Consider the following 23,358-nt stretch of genomic DNA (forward strand, 5'->3'; position numbering starts at 1 on the left):
GTCATCTGACAGCAAAAAAAAAAAAAAGTCAGACGTCTGAAAACAATTTCTAAGAAAACCTGTTCTCTGGAGGGGGAGGGGGGGAGAGGAATCAGATCTGTGCTAGACAGCTGTGATGACAAATGCAAGAGAAGAAATATCCCTTTCACCAACAGCCTTTCAAACTGTTTTGTAAGTGGAAATAACCACCCAGAGGATATCTCTTCTTCTTTCACGGACACTGAGTTTTTATTGATTTCCCCAACCTCCCCCTTTAAAAAGTGATCAACATTGAAGCAGCCAATAAAGAGACAGATTTCAGCCTAAACGTTATATAGTTTTAAATCCATAATTTTTGCTTCATCAGTGTCTATCAAGAATGGCATAGTCTGCCCTGAGACAACAGAACATGAGTGCAAAGTCCATGTATGCTTTTGATGTCTGAATAAAATACCCACATTTCTATCGCACAAAATTAAAAAGCAAATGCAAAGAAAAGCGGCAAAAGCTCAGCTCAATCAAAGTCAATGGGTCAAGAAAAGGCTTTGAATAATTTTGGCTTTGGCTACCCAGAGAGAGGAAACCAAATACACTTCAAGATGTCGAAAGGATGACAGCACTGAGCAGAGGTGGGGACAGAAGTGAATAGTCTGCTCTGATTAAAGGACATAATGCGTCGGGATAAACACCGGCTGTCAAGACTGAATGTCAGAAAGAATCACAACAGTCAAGTAGGACAGCATTTATCACAAAGAGCCTTCAGACATTTTGCAACAATGTCTCAAGTCAAAAAAAGGTGAGATTACAGAGGCCTGTAGGGAAATGGAGGTGAGGCTCTAAACCTTAAGTGGACTTTTTTTTTAAATTATTATTATTTTAACTATGAAGCTTCCGATTAAGACTTAAAACGTAATCTTGTGCTTAAAGCCTGAAGAACCTGTCTCTCAGCCGGTGTATCAACTGCTTTTCAATTAGAGCTTTCATTGTACAGGCGAGGAGAGCGGACGTGGGAGGACGAGAGAGTGACTGCATTACAGGGAGGATTGTACAGTGGAAGGAGACTGAAACCGTGACAGGGAGGACTGATAAACAGGCAAGTTTTTTTTTTAAAAGTATAGTTTAAAAGCTTTTTGAAAAGGTGAAGTATAGGCCTAAATCAAAAGTATTTTCCTGTTTAAAAGAGTCAATAGTGGAGGCACTTTTTTATAAACAGAAAGTGGCAGAGTACAGCAAAGAAGATAAAAAAAAACAGTTTGGGATTACTCATTTGTGTTCATTTCAATAGTGAAATCAGATTTAAGGAAAATGTCACCAATTTGCAGAAAGTAGGTGAGCCTGATAATAGATCAGGATTAGTTCAGAGAAGAACTGTGTATTTACATGTTGAAAATTCACCCAGTTATTTCAATCCTCCTCACCATGGTTACAGCTAAATGGTGGGAGCGGCTCCAAAAGCAGTCCTGTTAGTGAATTTCAAGGTCACCTTCTCATTAATTATGTTTTCCAGCACTTCCTCTTAAATAGAGCGCACCCCTCCCACTTTTCTCTGTCTTTGTGTGACAGAATTAGCCCCCAGGAACTCATAAAGTACATAAAGCTGCTGATGCAGCTCTGGATGAGAGTGGCTTTTCAACATGAATCTCCTAAAGCATTAATTGCACTGTGTGGATAATTTTTTTTTTTTAAATAAACAGGAAATAATATTTGGGGAAGGAGATCCTTGTCACCAGAGGGAATCTTAACTACGACAGTGTAGCTAAGAGGGGGAGGAACCAAAGACATTAATCAACTAATTAGCAGTCTCTCTTTTAACTGCTAATTTAATCTATTCCTCTCAGCCTCTTTTGATGGTATATTTTCCCCTGTCAGTTATAACCAAAGAGAGGTTTAGCATTTCAATAGTGTATCCAGGCCTTGCAATGAGAGGGTAATAGAATGGTCACAGAGGCTGGGAGGAGGCCTGAGCTCAGGGAGGGAGAAAGAAAAGAAGGATACTGGGGAGAGGCCGTCCTCAATGCCACCTCAGTCTCCCCAGTGGAGAAAAATGAAAGGGAGGCAGGTCTGAGCCTTTTTAAAATGCACAAGGCAGCAGAGCACCCCACGGTAGCATGGCTTCTCCATCACAGCAAATGCCAGGCCCAGGGCAAGCCTTCTGGGAGTTCCTGAGCATGCAGAATTTAGATACATGAGGGATGGTGGCCATACTACACCAAAACCAAACCTTCAATGCCACACTGAAGCTTTGTACCAGGATTGTTTATTTACTCAGCACTTTTACACATCAACTTCACCTCTCCCCAGATGTCCACCTTTAAAAGAAAAAACACCACCAGCGTCCTTGCCTCACAGTTTTCCACCACTATCACCCTAATCAGCACATTGGCTGCCGTGAGGGACCAGTAAGAATATGCAATGTGAGCACAGAGAGCCAGATCAAGAGTATTCCCAGAGCTGGTGTATCATGGTATGTTTGACTGCTCCGTCCTCTCCTTCGTCCTCCGTTCTTCCCCCTCCATCCCCCTTCCACACCCTGGGGTAGCCTTTGTGTAGGTGCACCCCCTCCTCTACACTCCTCACCCACCCTCAGTCCCTCGTGAACCATTCTCTTCCCCTCCTCCATGCCTTACAATCGCCCTGTTAAAGGCGACACAATGCGCCCTCCCCGTCCCCACAGGCTTTTTCTGCGTGTCGGCCTTCTTTATTCAAGAAAGGCTCTGCACTGGCCAGTCACAAAAAAGGCAAGTCTTAAAAAAAAATTGGGCCAAAACAAAAAATGCGGGGGATGGGTAAGAGGATGAAGAGATTCCTTAAGCCCCCTTTCGCCACCCCACACATACACAAACACCCTCCCCGCCTCGCCGTCTTTCCTTCTCACTCACATCTATATTAGTGGAGTCATGGGGAAACTAATCCACGGTGGAGATAGATGAAGTAAACATGCATATGCGATTTGGAATCAAACGTGGATTAGCATTATATAATTTGCTTGTGCATTGCTGCGTCTGCAATGCAAACTTTTTGCATTTTTCATAGCAGGAAGCAAAGCTGTGGGAATTCAAAGCGTGCCATTTATGAACCGAGACAGAAACCAGACAACACCTTTCTTCTCATAAGCAGGTCATTTATCACTCCCGCACCGACTGGCAATAGGGAATGTTTGTGCTCCACGTCAAGTGTCAGAACAAGATGCATTTACTAAACGGACTGACCCATGAGTCTAATATCCTGGACACGCCTGCTGCTTTCTAGTATCAGCCAGCTCTAGACTAAAAAGCTTATATGAAGTTATGTTCCAGAGTATTCTTAGTGTGGATGGCTTAACTCTGTCTGGCTATACATTTGTAGAGCTTAGACTGACAGACAATTTGACAGACAAAGTGACACTTGTTAAATACGTCACAACATTATCAGCAAGCAGTGAGCATAACTCCTCAAACTGTCTAAACTCAAGCCTGGTGAGACATTGCCGTTAATTCCTGAGGAATGTGTAACCCAGAGACACAGAGGACATTGAGATGCATCCTCGTTTTTTATAAAATTATTTAAATCCTCTGATTCTCCGTGCAGACATGGGTATCAGTCAAGCTGCAGCCACGGCAAATTACAAACTATTGACGTCAGATGGATTTGTTAATTAATCCAATTAAGCAGCGCTTTTAGGTCATTAGGGGAAGAGCAGTTGGGGGAAAGCAGATCATTAAGAGTCACCGTCTAATTATCTGCCCTAAAACAAACTGCTTTGAAATGTTTATCTCGTCAGTCATTAATGACTTAGCCACGGTTCTCATGAACAGGAAGAGGACACGGGCTGCCCTCCCACATTCCTCCATGTGGTTTCACTAAGCCAAAGTCTGCCTAATCCTGGATCTTAGGGTGTAAAACCCTGCTTGATTTGGATTAGGATCAGATTAATGTGTATTGGTGAAAGTTATAGAGAAATAGCTTAATGGACACTGTCGTCTCACACAGGTGTGAGATTTTTCAACTCAGGGAAAAGAGCAGACCTGAGACTTTCGCATTATGTCTCTCATGACACCTACTGCCCTCACCCAACATCAGTTCAGAGGGTTAAACTCTCAGAAACAACATAATTTGGGGGCTATTTGGAATACCAGAACACTATTTCACAAACCCGATAAAAAAAGTGGGTAACTATGAGAGATCTTGAAGGGACGAGGCTGGCTTTAATGACTGTTTTCAAAAATTGACATGTGAAAGGTAATCGTAAAGACAGACAGGAGACAGAGATGGGTCTCACCTGTGGTCTCTGGGCATTAATTGGCCCTGAAACCCGCTGTGTCCTGTCATAATGTCATGATGTAGGAGGAGGAAGGGCTCGGCAATTTATCAGCACTTACAAGTCAATTTGTCAGATCTCAACAGCTATGTGCTGCTGGGGCTGGGGCTGATTAAACGGGGCACCACTCCCACAGCCCAGCACTATACATACTCACACTTAGGCTACATCTACACTACTAGGTTTTCATTTTCAAGGGCTGTTTTTAGACAAAAACAATCTCTTTCCATACAAGAGTTTTCCGTCCATACTAACACGTCTGACAACCATATCATCAGAGATTGTCTGAGTTACTCTGCGGTTGAAAATCATGAATGTATAAGTTGATAATACAGAAAATACTTTAGAGGAAAAACAACAATGGCGAAAAAAAAGTTTATTTGCTTTAAACCGATGACAAGGTGGAACTAAAAGGTATTTAAGCCTAACTAACTGATAAGACTGACTGACATCATTCATCGTCATTTCCAAAGGTCTCCGTTTGTGCCCGTCCAGAATACAAAGCAACACCAGAGTTTACAAACCAAAACATGGGCAGCAGTGTTTCCAAATGTCTCTGTTTTAGGGACTCGGAAACGCCAGAGTATTGCATGTAATCCTTACCTAGCTACTGCGCATGTGCGACTGACAACAAAGATCTTACAGAAGTTGAGAGGTCTCACTCTGTAGCTAAAACAGTGTTCAGGTACACAGGGTGAAAAGAGGAGCTGCAGCAATGGGCAGTACAACAACAATATGGTGTTTTTTGAAAATGAAACCATGTAAACCTATTCTGATACAATCTCAAATTACAATTATGAACCTGAAAATGAGCATAATATGGCCACTTTAAAAGGAAAGTGTGTCATTTTGAGTGGGAGAGGTACAGCCACCTCTTGCCCTCATCTAAATAGTAGCTCTGAGGTGAGTAAAAGGTCTGATGAGCACTTGGAGGAGAGATAACAACCATTTAGTGTATAGCAGGAGGACAGATCACCTGATAACAGGGCCAGACATGATAGATGGAGGTATCAATTTACAAGCTTCAGACAGAGCAAGGCGGCAATAAGCAAGTCAACACAAGTGTGACAGGGACAAAGGTCACCTCAGCTCTCTGACTCAATTTCACACATACAAGTAGTATAAAAATACTTTTACAAGCAGGCCAGCAGTGTGAAAATAATCTTAATATTATCTACATAGATGTTACTAAATACCCATACGAGTTTGCTTCAGAGATTTGATACCTTCTCTACACTGGAATGAAGTTGTTAACCTTCCAATTAGCAGCAACTATGAAATCTTTTTTCTGCCAAGTGGTGTGTAATCCAATTTTCCTGACACTGGTGTGTAATCCACGACCAATCCGTTGAGTATCTGCTGCCCAGTCCATCTCTATTAGCAGGCCCTATTCTCACGCCTCTCCCCAGGAAACCTCCCCAGACATCGCCACAGCTAGGCGTAATTGGAAACCCTGGTGTCTGACGGGCTTTCTCACAGGACAGGACCATTAGTGGCTCAGCCTAGGCTCAGGATCCGGCCCAGGGTGAAGCAGATGGAGCCGCCACCCAGCTGAAAAACGCTCACCTCTGACCCTACTTCCTGTTTAGGTGCTACAATGTTTCTTCAAACCACTGTGGTGTCACAGGCTTTCTGCCTCTCTACTGAAAATAAAAACCCAATTCAGAAAACCAATCAGGAAGCACAAAAACGCTTGAATACGGTTGATGAAAAAAAACTCAAAAACTTGACTAACACGGCCATCTGTCACCGAATTTAGACCTTTCAAGCACGATTGAGATCCCACTACCGTAAAAATGTTGTTGTCTTAAGTTGTGTTTTTTTGTATAGGCTTTTCTTTGTGTAAAATGCCCCACTGCTCCCATTCAGGGTGCACTTTTCCTAATGTCTTATAATAGGGTGGCGGGCATTTGCTTCCTCATAACTCAGAAGCAACTGACCTGGAAACCCCCAGCTATAATGGCAAGGATCTCTATAAAGACATCCATGTGATGGGTGAGGAGGAATAATGTGTAAGATAATAAGGAACGAAACAAGCAGCATCAGAGGACAAAGACAAGTGAAACCAAGCTGCCGGAGCTGCACACAAGCTGAAGAAATGGCATGAAGCTGTATTCAAACAAGACCAAGAGTCAGTGGAAAAAAAACACAAATGACAAACAAGAGCCTTTGTTGTTTGAAATGCTGCAGATTTTGATTTACAAAAAAAAATTTGCACTCAGCAATAAGAGTCATGCATGGGCAGAATGGTGACATACATGGAAGCATGGTCTCCATAGGGGCTGGTGCTGTCTGTATGACCGATGATAGCTGCTCTCTCCACTGATCCCACATGGCTTCAGCACTTTGTGTGTGACTTTATGCGTGCTCAGCTCTAAAAAGTTCTACAACCCCTTTACCCTGAGAGTTGACGTTCTTGACGAAAATGTCATTGTTGTGTATCAGAATGTTGCCTTCCTCATTTTAAAGCATGAGACTGAACATACAGCAGAGATGAGCCTCTTAGAACCATCACACCAAGGCACCAAACACATTGTTTAACAAAAGTCCAATATTCAAAAAGGCTTTTATGATTGGGAAAGTTAATGCCAATGTTTGCCCTGGAGCAACCATTTTTCACTAAGAAAGCATTGATTATTTTAGTAATGCATTTTGATACTTGAAATATGAATAGGAAAGGGTGCGTGTAGCCTACTATAGTATAATTTAATAACTGTACAAGATCTGTAGCTTTACAAAAAATTAACGAGATAAATCAGGATTTCTTTTCTTCACCTCTGACTCTTTTTTTTTAAACTCAACTTGTAAAATCCAAATAAAAAGCTGTAGCTACCAGATGACTTCTAAATAATGATCACTGACTTACCTGTGCACGCATGGAGAATTCCTAACAGAAATACAAATCCAATAGAAGTTGGAGACATAATTCAACGCCTCTCTTATGAGAATTGTTCTTGTGTAATCCAAATTATTCAAAAAGAAATGTAGGCATCAGCTCCTTCATGTCAAACTGCAAGGCAAAATCTTTAGAATCCAGAGTTAAAAAATGTAACACCCAGATTTTTGTTTGAGTCACAAAAAGCAAAATATCAAAATAACAGTCCAGGAGCAGTTTATCCAGAGCTTGTTCTGGCTCCTTGTTGTGGATGAGAAGAAGGCTTCAAAAGATGGGGGAAAAAATAATAATAGCCTACTATAAAAACAGTTCCAAACAGACAAAATATTAAATCCACTGGAACTGAAAGTTAAGTCAAAAGTGAGTCAAATAGCGCTGTAGTCCACGCTGAAAGCCTCTATCCTTGCAGTCACATTATTTCAGTCCAGCTTTGAATCCGTCACTTGAGATCGGAAACTTTGCGAGTTTAGTCCCGTCCTCCCTCATCCACCAGATCCAGACACAAGATCAGTGCAACTTTTCCATCACTTTTCCCCCGGTTCTCCTCTGCTGCCACTCCGACTGATACTGGTGCGCGTCGCAGACCCCGAACCTCAGGCGAGAGGGGGGAAACACGGATTCATATTCACAGCATTTCATTCAAGGAAAGCGGAATGCCTCGTCATTTGGTATGCGCCTTTCTACCCCCTCCATAGACCCGACAATGTTTCCCAGAGAAGAAATTTAACCTCTTCCCGCCTGGATCCCACTGAGCCGCGCCGCGCAGACACACAGCGCACACTGGCTGCCTGCTGGGTCTGCTTCAACCGTGTTCAACAATAAGAGAAACCTTATCAAACTATTCGGACATGTTGGTTTTTATATTGTCTGCGGTTCATGACTGAAAACGAATGTAACAGCATATTCCAATGACATTCCTTAAGGAACTTCACCGTGTGTTTTTGGGACGTAATAGTTATTATAGAATGGTTCTAACATAGCCTACTTTAGGGTTTTGTTATGTCTACTGTGGTTTCATAGTCCATTAATAGTTCAGTATTATAAACTAAATGCTACTTGTTTTTTTATCCTCCTGAAATGTAGCCTATAACAGGAAAATAAAAGTCATCAAACTGTCCTAACATGAAATACTGTGTACCATTTTCTTTAAAAATGTTTTTGATCTGTGCCTGTTGTCTACGTGCAGGCCTATATTGTCTGTGTTAGACACTTAATTCATAACGTTTCCAAACAGCAGCCCGTTTCCGATAAGAATATATGATCATGTTCCAAACATACAACGTACAGTTAATGTGCATTAGTGGACTACGATTACATATGGTTACTTAAAATCGGACTATTACACTATTTATCTGGTGATTCATGTTCCTAATTTAATATTGTCACCAATGTGACATAAACTTGGGACTCACCCATATAAAAATGTGGTTCTCTTTTTTTCAGTCAAGACTCTAATGAAGCCGAGTTTCTCTGCGATACTTCCCCTCTGAGTCATAACTAGCTGTTGACACAAAGTACCTCTCTTATATCTGGGAAGTATAATTTATAACTGTGAAAGTTATTTTGCACTAAAAGATCTAAAATGTTGGGGGAACATGAATGACTAAAAAAGAACAGCTGAAAGTCTTCCAGATTTCTACAGCTCGGCTCAGAGCCGTGGCTCCACTGGACATTAGTTACCAAACAGCGCCCTCCAGTGAAGGCTGCCAGAACTAATCTTAGAAGACCTGTTTTCACCAGGAAAAAAAACAACATATGGCATGTCAGCCTGGTGACACATTAGTCATCAAAACCAGGCTTAAAGTGTGTCATGTTTCAAATTCTCCTCAGAAAACACACCCATAATAATGTCTTGCCTCAGAAATAAAGTATAAATAGCACTAATAAGCATATATTTTACCTACAGGACCACGAGAACACTCCATTGAGCATGCTGTCCAGCAAAAACACAAATGCAAGCACTTTAAACAGAACAAGTACTTCTTATACAAATGAATCAACAATCTGTTCACCAAAAATGTTGCTGTCTATCAACAGTAGCAGTAGATTCAGCACCCTGCTGTTTGCTATACATGTATCCATTTTAATCTGAATTTTAAAACCCCGCGGATCCATTTCAGCCACTCTTGCATGTCTCTGTGCACCCGTTAGAGACCCCTGCTGGAGTCTGCGTGATGATGAATGCTACCCGACTGACATATTCAGACAAAAGTCTGGCTTTCAACTCTGACCATGTTTTTATTTCTCATTCATCCATGTGTGCATTATATACACTCCATTCCCACTTGGTCCTCATGTGCCCTGTTTTCCTGAACGCTTTTACAGCCCTGGATCTGTAAAGTGGTTGTTCAGCTGAATACCACCAATTGAAGAATAACATTTCCTCTTTCCAGCAGCAGGGAACTGTAACATAGACGTAATTATCAGCAAAGTCCTCAATTTAACCCAACAGAATAGGAGGGGTTCTGCGAGGGCTGGTTGGTACAAGAGCATGCACGCATTTACAATTTTTGATATAGCAAAGCAAAGAAAAAAATAAAAGGAAACTGTGTCCAGGTCATTAACAGTGCTGTCATCTCTCTTTCTCCCATGACCTCCAACTCAGACAATGACAGGAAAGGATTGTGCACAAGGTAGAAAAAGAGACTGATGTCAGTAAAACGTTATGTTACTGGCATTATTGTACTTTTACATTTCAAAGAACCTCCCACCCTAAAAAGTATGCATATGCCATTCTTTGGACTTTGCCCACGGCCACACCTCTATCAACACATGTTCATATTGTAGATTAATGTTGCATCAAAGCCTTTTGTATTCAGGTTTGGTTCCACCCTCCTTCTACAGTTGAGGAATAAAAAAAATCCCACAGTAAGCACAAGTTCTGACGACGGAGCTGTGTGAACAGGGACGCTCTGTCCTCTCTCCTTCCCCTCTTGCGCAACCGTGATCAGACCAGCAGAGGCAGGAAAACTGACATTGTCAGGGCTGTGACGGCAGCGGCGGCAGCAGAGAGCTTTTAACACCCCAGCCAAATCCTTTTCACACAAAAAAACAACTTTCAAGAATATACAAGGTACAGAAGGAATAAAACTCCCCCATCTCGGCCAACAAAGAGCTTCAAGGCTTTGATGCTTTAACAACCAGTAGAGAGAAGAACCAAAACAACTTTGGATGATGTCAAAGATTTGATGAGTCATTTCTTTTTTAGATGACAGTTATGTAACATAGCACTTTTTTTGGTACTCACTGTGAAAGAACTGGTTACATTTGTGTGGTTTGTTGTGGGAGTGCCTCAAAGTCTGGTGGTTTTGGTGACGTCCAAAATGATTAGGCAGCCTTTTGCACCAGTGAGACTTCTGTAACCCAGCGAGGCAATGGGCCCCGTGCGGACCCTGATGGTCTTTAGGAACTCCCAGCATGACCAGCATGGCAAACAGCACCACCAGCAAACACACAATCTGCATGGTAACGTGTGTGGACAACACAGAGACAATAAATGTGCATATACCTATCGTAAAAACACACCTTTCTTCACCGTTTGTTGGCTGCAGACTGGTAATCTTTGAAAAGTGGCAAATAATTAAAATCCAATCCAAAGGTCCTCTTGAAAATCCTCAAAAACAGCAAAGAACCACAAACACTGCCGCACTGCCCACCAAGAGCCCTTCATGCTACTACCCTTGAGATCTGCCAAATACATAAACCCCTGCAGTCTTGGCCAGTCTCCTAAACCCAGTGACAATGTTTCCCCCCAGTGTACGATGGGATCCTAATGAGGGCAACTCTATATACAATGTGCATGGTGAAGTTCACTCCCCTCTCCATCACACCATGCCATCGCTGAATGGAGAGACTGTCTCTCATCATCCCGGCCTTTATTTCACTGGTAGTTCTCTTTCTAATACTCAAAAGCAGTGTGTGGACGTTCCGTCTTTTCTTATGATGTTTCTATACATGCAGCAGGACGGGGGATCCTGTAGGCTACATGCTGAGTCCCTTTTCACATGTGTAGGACTCCTCACAAAAACCTAGGCCCCCTCAGCATAGAGGTGATGGGGTGACACACAGGCAGGCTAAGGCGATGAGCCCACATTCCCTTTTCTCTGACTAAGACTATTAAATGGCTTTCATTCCCATCTCGCCAGTGCACCAAACAAGATGGCATAAAACAAAACTTTTCTCCTTCGAAAAGAGACTCCCTGTTGAGAGGCAAACAAAACACTCTTTCCCCTTTAGACGGAAAAGTAAGACTACTTTCCCATCCTCCAGAAAAAAGATTTTTTGGGGATTTCACACTCCACAAGTGTGAAGTTTTACCTCCTGAATGTGTTAGGAAGTAAACAGAAACTTGTCGAAGTTGCAGTTCGTGTCACCTTGGACAGAATGCAGCAGTCAGAGGTACAGTATGTTTGAGCTCCCTTCACAGGCACTTTAGTTGAATGGTCTCCATACTTAACTTGCCTCACATTCACTGCCTTTTATCATTCCTGTCCTGTCCTTGAGGAGACATCCTTTTATTTATTCATTGTGTCACTTTTCTTTTCATAAGACAGCAATTCAAATTTGTAGTCTTTGTGAGCTGGCAATGGCTAGCCCGTCCCCAAGGTGTTTTGGAAAGATAAACATGAATAACATGAGGTAAAAGGAATGTTCGATTGAGCTCCTTTAGCTTTTTCTAAGACAATCAGTAAATACCTGCAGGGTAACTTTGTCCTGCTTTGGTTTTGTAATTCATTTTACAGTTACACAAGTAGCCCATCACAAATCAGAAGCAGTATCTAAGATGACTGAGTGAACAAGTCCGGAGTGCAATGTCCTCTGACAATAAAGGGCAAGTCTCTCTGGGCTGTTTTATGCTCATAAACAGACTTTAAGCTGTGCGGAATAGGTAAGATGCGATAAAGCACTGGCTGAACAATGGCATCGATTTCCATCATCTTAAAGCCCTGTTTTCTTCTCCTCACCAGCTTCAATGGGACCAAAGGCTTAAAATAAAGGAGTGTAAACATATGGATTTGCATTTACTCAACTGAGCCAAAACGAAACTTTTATGCAATCTCTTGCAACATCTGGAAATGTCTTATTTTTTTAAAATTTCCTGTAAAAAGTAACCGTTGCATGATTAATAAGTGTGGTCACTCGAATCTGCAGGAGATATAATGTTCAATGAAGACTGCTTTGTCATGGCTCTCTTGAGAACGAAATGATTTTCAGGTGGCATGCTTGTTAACATGCGGCAGACAAAGACTGAAAGGAAGGGGGTGGGAGACAAGTGATGTGAGGGAGGAGAGGAGAGATGACCTGAAGTCCTGAGGAAGTTAGATCCCATTGGTGTTAACTGTGTCACTGGCTAAAAGAGGCAACAAATCATTTCTGAGTGGTTGCTGAGGGAGTGGTAAAGCTCTAGGCGCACAATCCATGCTGTAGCTAACTGCACAACCCCTGCCATCATAAGAAATGTTTGACTAGAAATTACTTCCTGTAGTGTTTCTAACTGCAGACCAGCCAAACATTTAGATTCATGTCCATTCTGAAAAACTAACATGGCTTGTGATTAGAGGTAAAGACTGTCAAAAAGTATAAATGGCATAGTTAAGATGAATTCATATGGGCTAAAGTGTAATCCTCATGTTTGTCTTAAATATAGCTAAGAACCAAACGACTGAGTTGAATTAAAATCACAGCTGGCCAGTCAGACTAAAGCCAACCATATGTAGACCTTGACACAGATCAGCAGAGACTGAAAGCGAAGCACTAAGTGCAGTCTTCTTGTCATATTTCTGGAACATCAGTGATGGTCAGGCCATTTCCCCCTGCCTGTCCACCGAGGACAATACTCTGGCCCCTCAGCTCTACACAAGAGCCCAAGAATGTAAAATTCTGGGCTCCATCCCAGAATAAATACAGTTAACCCACTCAGAAACAAGCCAAAAAGTCATTTAAAATCTGGAAAAGAATGAAAACGTCTCTTGTCACTATTATATTGAGAGTTTGCCAGAGTGTAGAACAAAGAGACAGGCGATACCCAAAGCAAGTAAGATGCAAAGCAGAGTGTAACAAAACATAAACAGAGAACATTCTTCTTCTCACTATAGCCTTTCTGTGTGGCTTTCAGACATGATTACAAAAAAGACTAGGGTCCAGTGAAAGAAAATGACGAAGAACTAAACAAATCTGTTTCTGTTAAGGGAATGCCCCCATGCATGACTCTGCTGCAAGAAATGTGAGGCAAAAGGGGGGTGGGAGGGGATAGACACTCAGGAGAAAGAAAAAGGGGGGAGCTTCACAGGATGCCGCGACGAGGTTTGGAGCACAAAGCAGGACGAGGCGATAAACAGGCTGTTGCTTTTCCGCTTGCCCGCGCACACTGAATCTCTCTTTCCCTGTGTCTTTTGATGGGCCTCACATTAGCATCTGTTTAGCGTCAGCCTCGACATGGCCTGTGGAGGCTGATTAAAATACCCCAGCTATCACATAACATCCTGGCAGCAACATCAAAATACAGTCAGACGCTGGAATATTTGCAGAGACAGACGTTCGAGGAAGCAAATGTTTATTAGTTGCTTCTGTTCAAACTCTCCGCCTGTGAGATTATGTTCCATACGGAAAGATATAAAGTTTATTGTGTTTGTAACAAGTACTTATCATTAAGATGCAGTACTTCAGCGCTACAGTACCCAATTTTTGCATTGCCATGCTTGACTGCACAAGCATAACAGAAAGATAACTTCTGACAACAATTAGACAATAAAGTATCTCTGACTGTCCTTGGATTGCTCTTTTCATCAAATGCAGCTTGTTGAGCCTAATTCCTTTCCTCATAGACATGCATGACAGCAGAAACAAGCAGCATTGGGTTTCATGTTTAATTGGCTTAATTGGTTCAGACGGGAGAGCTTTAATTAGTGACAGTGGGGCTTAGGGTAACCAAGCCGAGAGACTCCTTTGTTCTTATCACTGCTGTACCTCAGCCAATCACATGGCAGCGAGATACAAGACAAGATCCTGACCAAGAGCTCAATCAGTCTGACCATTATTTAAAACATAAACAGCACTTTCCTGCTCAAGCCTCTTCACTAAGTCTAAATCATACATTGCAAATGTGTTATATATGTGAGCTTTAGCTGTAAAGGTTTAGTTTTTGAAACTGCTCTTCTGTTCAGTCAGTAAATGTTCCTCGGTATACAGATTTGACAGCACTGACAGTGACGCCTGAAGCAACTCAATTAGTGTTAAATGAAAGAGAATCAGTTACACATTCAGGACATGGTCACCAGTGTGAAACTATACAATTGACTCTTTAACATGGCAAATGTTCAGTTGTCAGACTCCAGACGTGGAATAACAAAGTGCCTGAATTGGACTAAAAAGGTGCCAGTACTCTAATTCAGCAGTTCCATGACCTGATCATCACATGTGTCTTGGATATGTTAATATTCATACATAAATCTTGTAGCGGTGACCCCAAATTGACAACTATTTGAGGAGCCGGATTCGACTACCAATCTCACAGTCAAACAGTCGCAGTGCCTGAAAATGTTTTTATGAAACAAAGAATTATACTATCAGGCTATAGAGGGGTGCTGAATTTCCAATTTTACATAGAATGGCTTGTTTTTTCTCAATAAATCATGATATATATATATATATATATATAGTATATTTAATCAGAAACACATGTTGTATTTTAAGTCTACAGCACATTATTGAACAAGAGTCTACAGCAATGCTAGTCAGGCTGCACATTTGGTGCTTTGAGCTAAATACTATTGTCAGCATGCTAACATGCTCACAATGACCATACATTTTAAAAGTATCACAGTCAAACAATCGCAGTGCCTGAAAATGTTTTTATGAAACAAAGGATCATACTATCAGGCTATAGAAGGTTGCTGAATGTCTAATTTGACATAGAATGGGATCATAGATATAGTACCCTATTTTGGTATAAATATCCTATTAATGAATCTGTTAATAACAATTAGAAGTAAGGGTACTCATCTGGACAACTCAGAAGTGTTGGTACTCAGTACTTTGAGTACTGGCCCATTTCAGGCACTGGAATAACATTATATATGATCATATATACACAAACTGCTGGAGTGTGAGCGTGTGTGTGTGTGTGTGTGTGTGTGTGTGTGTGTTCAGGTCAGTTGCTCGGTTTGTCCACATTCAGTCAATTCCCTTTTCATCAGAAACACATGTTGTATTTTAAGTCTACAGCACATTATTGAACAAGAGTCTACAGCAATGCTAGTCAGGCTGCACATTTGGTGCTTTGAGCTAAATACTATTGTCAGCATGCTAACATGCTCACAATGACCATACATTTTAAAAGGTATTTGGTCCTAAATCGAAGTGGACAAATTATAAATTTGACCTGATGGTGATTATCACAGATATTACAATTTATCACCAGGGGTAAATTACCAAATTTTCTTCAATCCATCCAATAGTTGTTGAGATGTTTCATTCAAAACCACAAAGTCAACCTCATGCTGGCACTAAAGGAAAAGTCAGGCAATCACCAACATCAGCTGGCTTAATCCTCTGGGGACCATGAATGTCTGTACAAACTTTCATGGCAATCTATCCAATAGTTGTCCAGATATTTCAGTCTGGACCAAAGTGGTAGGCGGACCGACCGACAGACAGATCGACATTGCCATCCCCAGAGCCACACTGCTACTGTGGCTAAAAAGTCAGTCAGTGCCCAGATCAAAATACTTTCTGCAGTTTTTATGGGCTAGATAAACATTCCTAATCCAAATACTTTGGCTTCCTATATTTATTTCATATTACTGAAAAGAATCAATCAAAGAAGAAAAAACACAAATAGTTTTTTCAATATTCTGGACAAACCTCAACTGCAAACCCAACATGCCATAGAGCTGAGAATTGATGGGACATTCATATTTTTTTCTCAAAGTTATTTCTCCCAGAAACTTTCCAGAACTGTACTTTGAATATCAATCTGCAGTAGTTGTGGTTTCAGCGGGGCCTTAGAGCCAACATCATTGACTGATCTCTCTCTGAAGACCCCGAGCAGAGAAAAATGCAAAGACACTGCTCATGCTAAAAGCATTTGCTGTCTCTCAAATAAAAAGCCTATTCTTTCTGTCTCTTTCCCTGGTGCGATCAGCTGCCAAAACAAACTGGTGCTGTGATGAATATAATAAATATAATTGATGGGATTTCAGGCGCTGCTGACCTCACACCACGCGCCAGAGTCCAGGGAGCAGGTGCTGCTCAGATTTACCCCCCGCCCCCTTCCTGCTGAGATACAGCCACACTTCGGAGTCTCCACAGTCCCCTACAGCTCATACAGTCTCAGAGAAACAGGCTTAATATTGGCTCTGACTGAACAACATGTACAACATGACTATGCACGAATCCTATCACCACCAATAAAAGCAGCAATGATTTTACAGATCATCAAGCCGTCAGTCATGGCTGACAGTTATTACAATAATTTCTGCTGGGAGGAGCACACAGGGCAGTTTGCTCATAAAGATGGCTAATTGATCTGAAGCAAGTGGAGCAGCTCTGGAAAATGAACATATAAACTGGGCAATGTGTTTTATCGAATGATAGCTAAGACGCTGCTGTGGTGGATCATTGCATCATCAAAAGCTCTAATTTACGAGGGACCTGCAGTAGCTCTAAAATATTACCAGCAACTCCAGTAAATTATGTTTGTTTTAATTTGAACAAGTTAATTACAACAAAGTCGATCATATCATGGATGTGTGCAACAACATATGAATGATTAGACTGTATAGTAGTAAATAGTTTTTTTAAATAAGTGAAATGCAATTTAATATTGGAATTACCTTTAGAGTGCAGCCTAGTTTCTAATGACAAACTCAGAGCCAACAGAGGACTGGGCACACTGATAATTTAGAGTACTTCACCCCTGAAGGGATCAGAACATATGCTCAACACTCCTGACTCTCTATTTAAAAAATAAATAAAAAATACCTCTTTGGCTGATGAAGTTGTGGCTAACATAGTGGCTTGGGTTTTATGAAGCACATCTTATGTGAGCTCTCCAGCAGTTCCAAACAGCTGCGCAGCTACAGCTGCAGCTGCAGCTAACATTATATCATATAAGTCATAGATAGTGTTGTCCAAGAAAAAGGTCACTGTTACTCCTCGCTGCTGTTACAGAGAGGTTGTAATTGCACTTGGCATATAAGCAAAGTATTAGCTAAGCTAATACAATACTGCACACACTGGTTTGCTGTCTTGATCTGATAGGGTTAACCATAGATGTATTAACAAAAACTGCATACTGGAGTTTTGGGCCCGAAGAGCATACAGGGGCTTAGTTTTAATACTGTTGCTGTATGGAAATGTAGATACTCTTAAGCATTTAATGATGGGTACAACACAGTGCTTTGAAAATCGAATAGATCATCAGAATCTATATTTAAAAGGACAGCTATGGTCTATTTAAGTGCAAATATTTATTTCTGAAATATGTTACCAACAATATACTGTAGGTGTCTGACTCTGGTGTCCTATGTGAATGATTTACCTCTCTCATCTTTTCTCTCTCCACTTTATGCATTTTATATGCTTTACACAAGTATGCAAAAATGTTTCAATGCTACAGCAGCTATTTCAACAACCACTTCCTGTAAAGTCAGAGTAGCCAGCGCACCTCCTCCTCTCCCCTTTGAGATGGCGAAGAATGTGACCCATTTACATCCTAAGAAAACACTTATTATCCTTTCACTGAGAAATGAAGTGTGTTTGACGGGGCAGGAGCAGCTGATTATTAGCACTTAGCAAAACCCTATCCAATCTTCTTCCCAATTATCACGAGGACACTAGAAACGGGAATATTCTAATATAATTCTCACCTCATAGTCTTTGAGCTTTCGCCCCCCCACGCACTCGTGCTAACTCCCATCTCAAATCTTAACCCCCACTCCAGTGCCTCTTGACCACATTACTCCACTTTCTATCCTGACAAGAATGGCTAATAGAGCCATGTTCTGGGATGGTGCTAAGCTAAGCTGTGTGGATCAGGGAGATGAAAAGAGATTGGATGGGGAACAAAAAAAACTCAACTGGCCTCAGCAGCACAGAGGCTGCGGGAAAGCTGCGTGTAGGACATTAGTGCAGGTTATAATATAATTATATCTGAATTGTTCGGCCAGGCGTGGCCAGAGATCTGTCTCTATTGCTGCTGCTGTACAGGGGGTAATATGTAGGGGTGTAACGGTACGCAAAAATCACGGTTCGGTACGTACCTCGGTTTTAAAGTCACGGTTCGGTTCATTTTCGGTACAGTAAGGGAAAGAAATGCAAACATTAAACTGCAGGTTGTTTATTACTATAAACTTTTTTTTAACAATTTGTTTACACTTTTTAAAACACTTTTTAATAAAATATAATAAATAAAATATATATAAAATAAAAAAAGAATAAGAAAAATACTGCTGCAAAGTTCTCCACTAAATAAAATACTCTCAGTCTCAAACCAATATCACATAATAAAATATAATGAAAAATATAAATAAATAACTATGGATTACAGTGCAGCATTATCAATCCCAGCTTGTCAACAACCGAGTATGGTCGTAGATCAGCTGCTATAAAAACACCACACAAAACATTGCTTTCGTTATTGCGTTGGCCCGATCGGAATTACCAGCAAAGGTCTGTTTAAATTCCAACGGGAGCTGCGTTTGAATTACGGTCGTTTTTTTCCTTGTAGTAGTGATGTTCACACTCGCGTGATGCCTTTTCAAGTGCGTTAGCAACGTCGGCACACTGCTTTCGTCTTAACGACTAGTCTTTGTCCGTTGATGTATTTCACTGGGAAACCGAAGTGTTCCTGTTTTCTTCCTGTATCATGATTACCATGGTACTACTAAGACTGATGAACATAAGCGAGTGTCATGGAGACGTGCCACGCTGATGCTGTGGTGACTCTTGGGTAATATATTTGGGGGGGGACACTGTCAAGGAAATTGGATTTCAGGGAGGGGACTCAAGGCCAGTGCAACAGCCTAATAATGAGAGCAAAAGACGAATAGAGAGTAGAGCTCTCCATCTCTCTCGTGGTAAAGCTGTCAGTGCCGTGCATCCAGACACAGACCAGCTCACCTCGGCATCAATAAGGGGAGAACAGGCACCTGGTCTCCACCCACTAAGCCTCAACAATATGAGGACAATCTGTAAGCAACATCTCTGTTCTCAAAGCTACACTTTAGATGTGCACGCACAATGGGAACAATAAAAAGGATTTGATATGCTGATTTTAGTTCCTATTAAAAGCTTGACTGTTGCCCGTAAGCATGTGAACAGGACATGGCAAAGTGTTATTTGATGTACAATGAGAGACTGTGAAGCTCTCACAAAGTTCAATTCATATTGTTAAAAATAATGGCAGTGTAACTTAGTAAGGCTCTAAGATATTTTTCATTTAAATTTGAGTGGTCTAGGTCAATATTACATACATTTAAAAAATGTAAAAGATAAATATGAAAGCAGCAGTCGACAGCATTAACAAAAACTCCCTTTTAGCTATTTTCTTCTTTTGCTTTTCAAAGAAGACTTGACAATGTTTTTTTCAGCTTCTTTTTGCCTCCATTATCACAGCGCTTGAGCAATATTTCCAATGCTAAATGTACATACTAAGCAAATATACTAAGCAAATATAGGAGTGTTACCTATTACCTATTATAATCACCTTTAGATGTGTATACATGGTTGAGTGTTGGCAGAAAGAAACCTGGCACACGTATTTGTTAACCATTCAAATCTATCTGTACATGTATCACCAAAGCATTTGACTATTGCCACACCATATTCTCAACAGTTTAAGCTATTCTACATAAATACTGTAATGCCACATTTAAATCATAGCTGCAACCTTGCAAAAACCAAAATGTCCACGACACCGCTTACTAACACTTTGTATATTGAATTGTTTAGCACATTGGGTGACACATTCTTACTGAAGAATAAATAAGGCTTAAAGCTAATGTGTACTTTAGTGACAAAGTGTCAGCTGACAGAACTGTGTCACACAACACTCTGAATTCATAGTTCAGTGATGGTAAGGGTTCTTACCATAGCAGCCAGTGGTCAAACTCAATTGAGGCTTGTTTATATTCTTTGAGAGAAATGTCAGCATGCTAAAATGTTGGCCATTTAAAAAAACTAAGAAGTTATATGTGATGTACAGTATGTCAGAGTCTGTAATATTATAAAGAATGAGGACAAAATCCAAACTGACTAGAATATGTGCTGTTGCATCATTTATGTCCTGCAGCATCTCAATCAGCACTTTTTTGCTTAAGTTTATCGCTTATAAATAAGGATAAAGTGTTCTCTCTTTCTGCATGTGTGGGTGTGTCAGTTAATAGTATCAGTTGACAAGCCAAAAGATGCAACTGTGAACAGGTTATTAAAATAAAACATAGATTGTCTTCATCTTCATCACTGGCTGTGCACCTTTCATATTTCACTATAGAAATGTGGAGGAAGAGCCTGCATTGTACTGTGTACTGTATGTGTTGAAGAATATTTTCTCTGATTTCTATCCGATCTTTGCAATTGTTCGGCACTGACTGTTCTCACATCACGCATCCATCTGTACAAGCATCAGTACAGTGAATGGTTTGCTGTGGATGTTCAGGGGCGACTGCTTTGAGAGTAGACTAATATATGGTATTCCAGTAGTCTCGACCTTTCTATTCTGCAGCCAATCTGTGGTGACTGTGTGGCAACCTTAAATTCCCTCACTTTCTCCCTATCTTTATTTCCATAACCTGACAAATAGAGCAGCTCTCTGAAGTTGCTGTCCTTTGTGATCTGTGACAAACGCTATGGTAGCTGTCAGCAGAGAGGGAGGATATGAGCGCTGATGCGCTCTCTGAAGTCCCGCTCAGCCTTTCATGTTGAGGCAGAAGAACCAAAGACCTGTCTCCTTTGTGTGTGTCTGTCTGCCAAGCAGCGGCTAGCAAAGTGTAAGTGCGAGAGTTTTAGCGTGCCTCTCTAATCCACTGCCTTCTCACAGGTCAGTCTCATTTATTATGAATGTGAAGTTCTGTGCACAGCTCTTTGATATCGGGAAACAATTTGGAGCTGGCTGAGAGTCAATGTCTGGGGGGACCAATAAAAAACACTTTCAATGTATTGCGAACTTCAGGTCAGCATGTGGTTCCTTATAAAATTCACAGTAGGCCGTATTAATCCCAGGTGACATTACCGTGTCATTGCCTATTGTGCCAGCTGTTTTTAGTTTTATATGAAGTAAAAATAGGTCGGGTTACAGCATTAGTCACATTGATGCAAAGTTCTAAACTCAACTCAACACATCTATATCCGTTATTTCAGTGTTAAACGCACCAATAGGTCATGGTGGAAGGACGACAAGGACATACATGTACCACCCTTCTTCCTCAATGTCATGTCTAAGAGCGAGATCAGATAAACAATGAAACTTACTCATAAATCAATGAACCTCTTTCTCCATGAGGGTTACTGAGCTCACATGACAAGACACAAGCAGGCACATAAAAGACTCTTCACTGTAGCGCTTGAAGGTGCACTCCATTTTCACCTGAGCTAAAACTGGCAGTCAAGATTATCCTCACGTTCCATCCAGTGAGTCACGCTTTCTGAAAATGGAGTCTTTGGCAACTGCCCATATCTGCGGCAGACGGAGGTATTAGGACACATTAGTCTCATTTCCAATTCACTGAATGGGCCAGATCGATTTCCTTCATTTTCATGCACAGATGGGATTAAATGGCCAGATTAAAGATGAACTCCTGGCACTGTCCACCGGATAGATTTATCTTTCTAAAGATGGAACCCAAATGCAGTGAGGCAGATATAACACAATTTTCCTCTTTAAACCCCCATTCAAAGCATAATTAAAAGATTCCTGTACTAAAAGTTGTTTGGGCTCAAACTTTCAAAATGTCTTGGCATCACTGATAAAAGACGCAGTGTGATGCCGAATCAGCGTGAATTGTATGGTTTTGTCGTTTATTTTGTGAATTTCAGGAAAAATAAAATCTAGAACTGCCAAGCTACCACACACAGTGATGAAGTTTATAACGGTTTTGGCAGCTAATTTGGACTTCCTTTTTCTGCACAAGATTTCCTGAAGCTGTGTGAGGTCCAGTAAATCACCTAGGGAGGTACTCCTCGCTGGGATAACACACTGAGAACACTTTTTACAATCACTCTGGGGAAAGAGCCCCAAAATAAATAAAAAACATGCGTCATCACTAATTTTCTCCAGACCTGAATCCTTTGTGTGTGCTCAGGTATATGAGAGCCAGTCCTGGGGTCCCTCAGGTGAGGACCCCGTTTCCGGTGCTTCATTTCCCTACAGAGCTCTGTGGTCTGAGGAGATATCGGCTCCATGAACATTTAGAGTGGCGCTCTGTGCCTACTTCTCCCACAATTCTCCTCTTTCAACACTCAAAACTGTGAAACTCTAAGCAGCAGTCACAACATGAAGATCATGATTGAATATATATTTACCATGGAAACACGTGGAAACTATTTTCTAACATTGAAGCTTATTTATTCAGTTTAAAGAATTTTCAACTGTGGGGGGATTTCTGTTTAGGAAAATGTAAACAATTGGCTCCCAAAGTGCATTTTTTAATGCCTTTGATACCTTTTTTTCAATAAAGGGCTTATATACAACATGTTTGTATACCTGTTATATACAACACATGCTTTGCTTTGCTTGAAGTCTATAAATCTGAAAACGGTATCCTGTTTCAGTGCACTTTAATCAAGAAGTTTGATCCAATGTACTAAATAAGCCTAAGTCATTTCTTCACCATTTCCCAGTGGTATGTATGTATGCAAGGACACATGAAGTATCATGAGAAAGCAGCAGCAGTACCTGTGTAGCCCAAAGAGTTGTCATCCTCATGTTCGGTGGTGGGAGCTGGTGTTGCCCCTTCGCTGGCCCCATCCTGAGCGACTCCCGTCTCTGTCAACAATAACACCACAGGGACTGAGAACCCAGACGCATTCTGCCCACTTCCCCCACCCACGGTCCAAACCTCCAGCCCTCTGCATCCTTGACACAAGCAGAGAGCGAACGCACACAGAAGTGCCGGGCTCCATCCTTGTAAACTCTGTCTCTGGCTGGAGAATCCAAACACCCACATTGCAGTAAACAACCAAACACCCA

General features: G+C 41.2%; 1 protein-coding gene across 6 annotated transcripts in view; it reads right to left on the reverse strand.

The window, feature by feature from the left end:
- robo1 (roundabout, axon guidance receptor, homolog 1 (Drosophila)) overlaps window positions 1–23,358 on the reverse strand; it is a 233,160-nt gene that overhangs the window by 126,715 nt on the left and 83,087 nt on the right. For 3 of the 6 annotated variants that reach the window (XM_031297575.2, XM_031297573.2, XM_031297572.2), the window contains exon 3: window positions 23,065–23,154. The exons of 2 other annotated variants lie outside the window; for them this stretch is intronic. In XM_031297575.2, coding sequence (XP_031153435.1) covers window positions 23,065–23,154 — 90 coding nt within the window. Of the gene's footprint in view, window positions 1–7,142; window positions 7,938–23,064; window positions 23,155–23,358 lie in introns of those variants that run through there. One more of the 6 variants, XM_031297574.2, reaches the window with a different exon arrangement.

This window comes from Sander lucioperca, chromosome 5, assembly GCF_008315115.2.
Source record: "Sander lucioperca isolate FBNREF2018 chromosome 5, SLUC_FBN_1.2, whole genome shotgun sequence".
NCBI classification, from domain to species: domain Eukaryota; kingdom Metazoa; phylum Chordata; class Actinopteri; order Perciformes; family Percidae; genus Sander; species Sander lucioperca.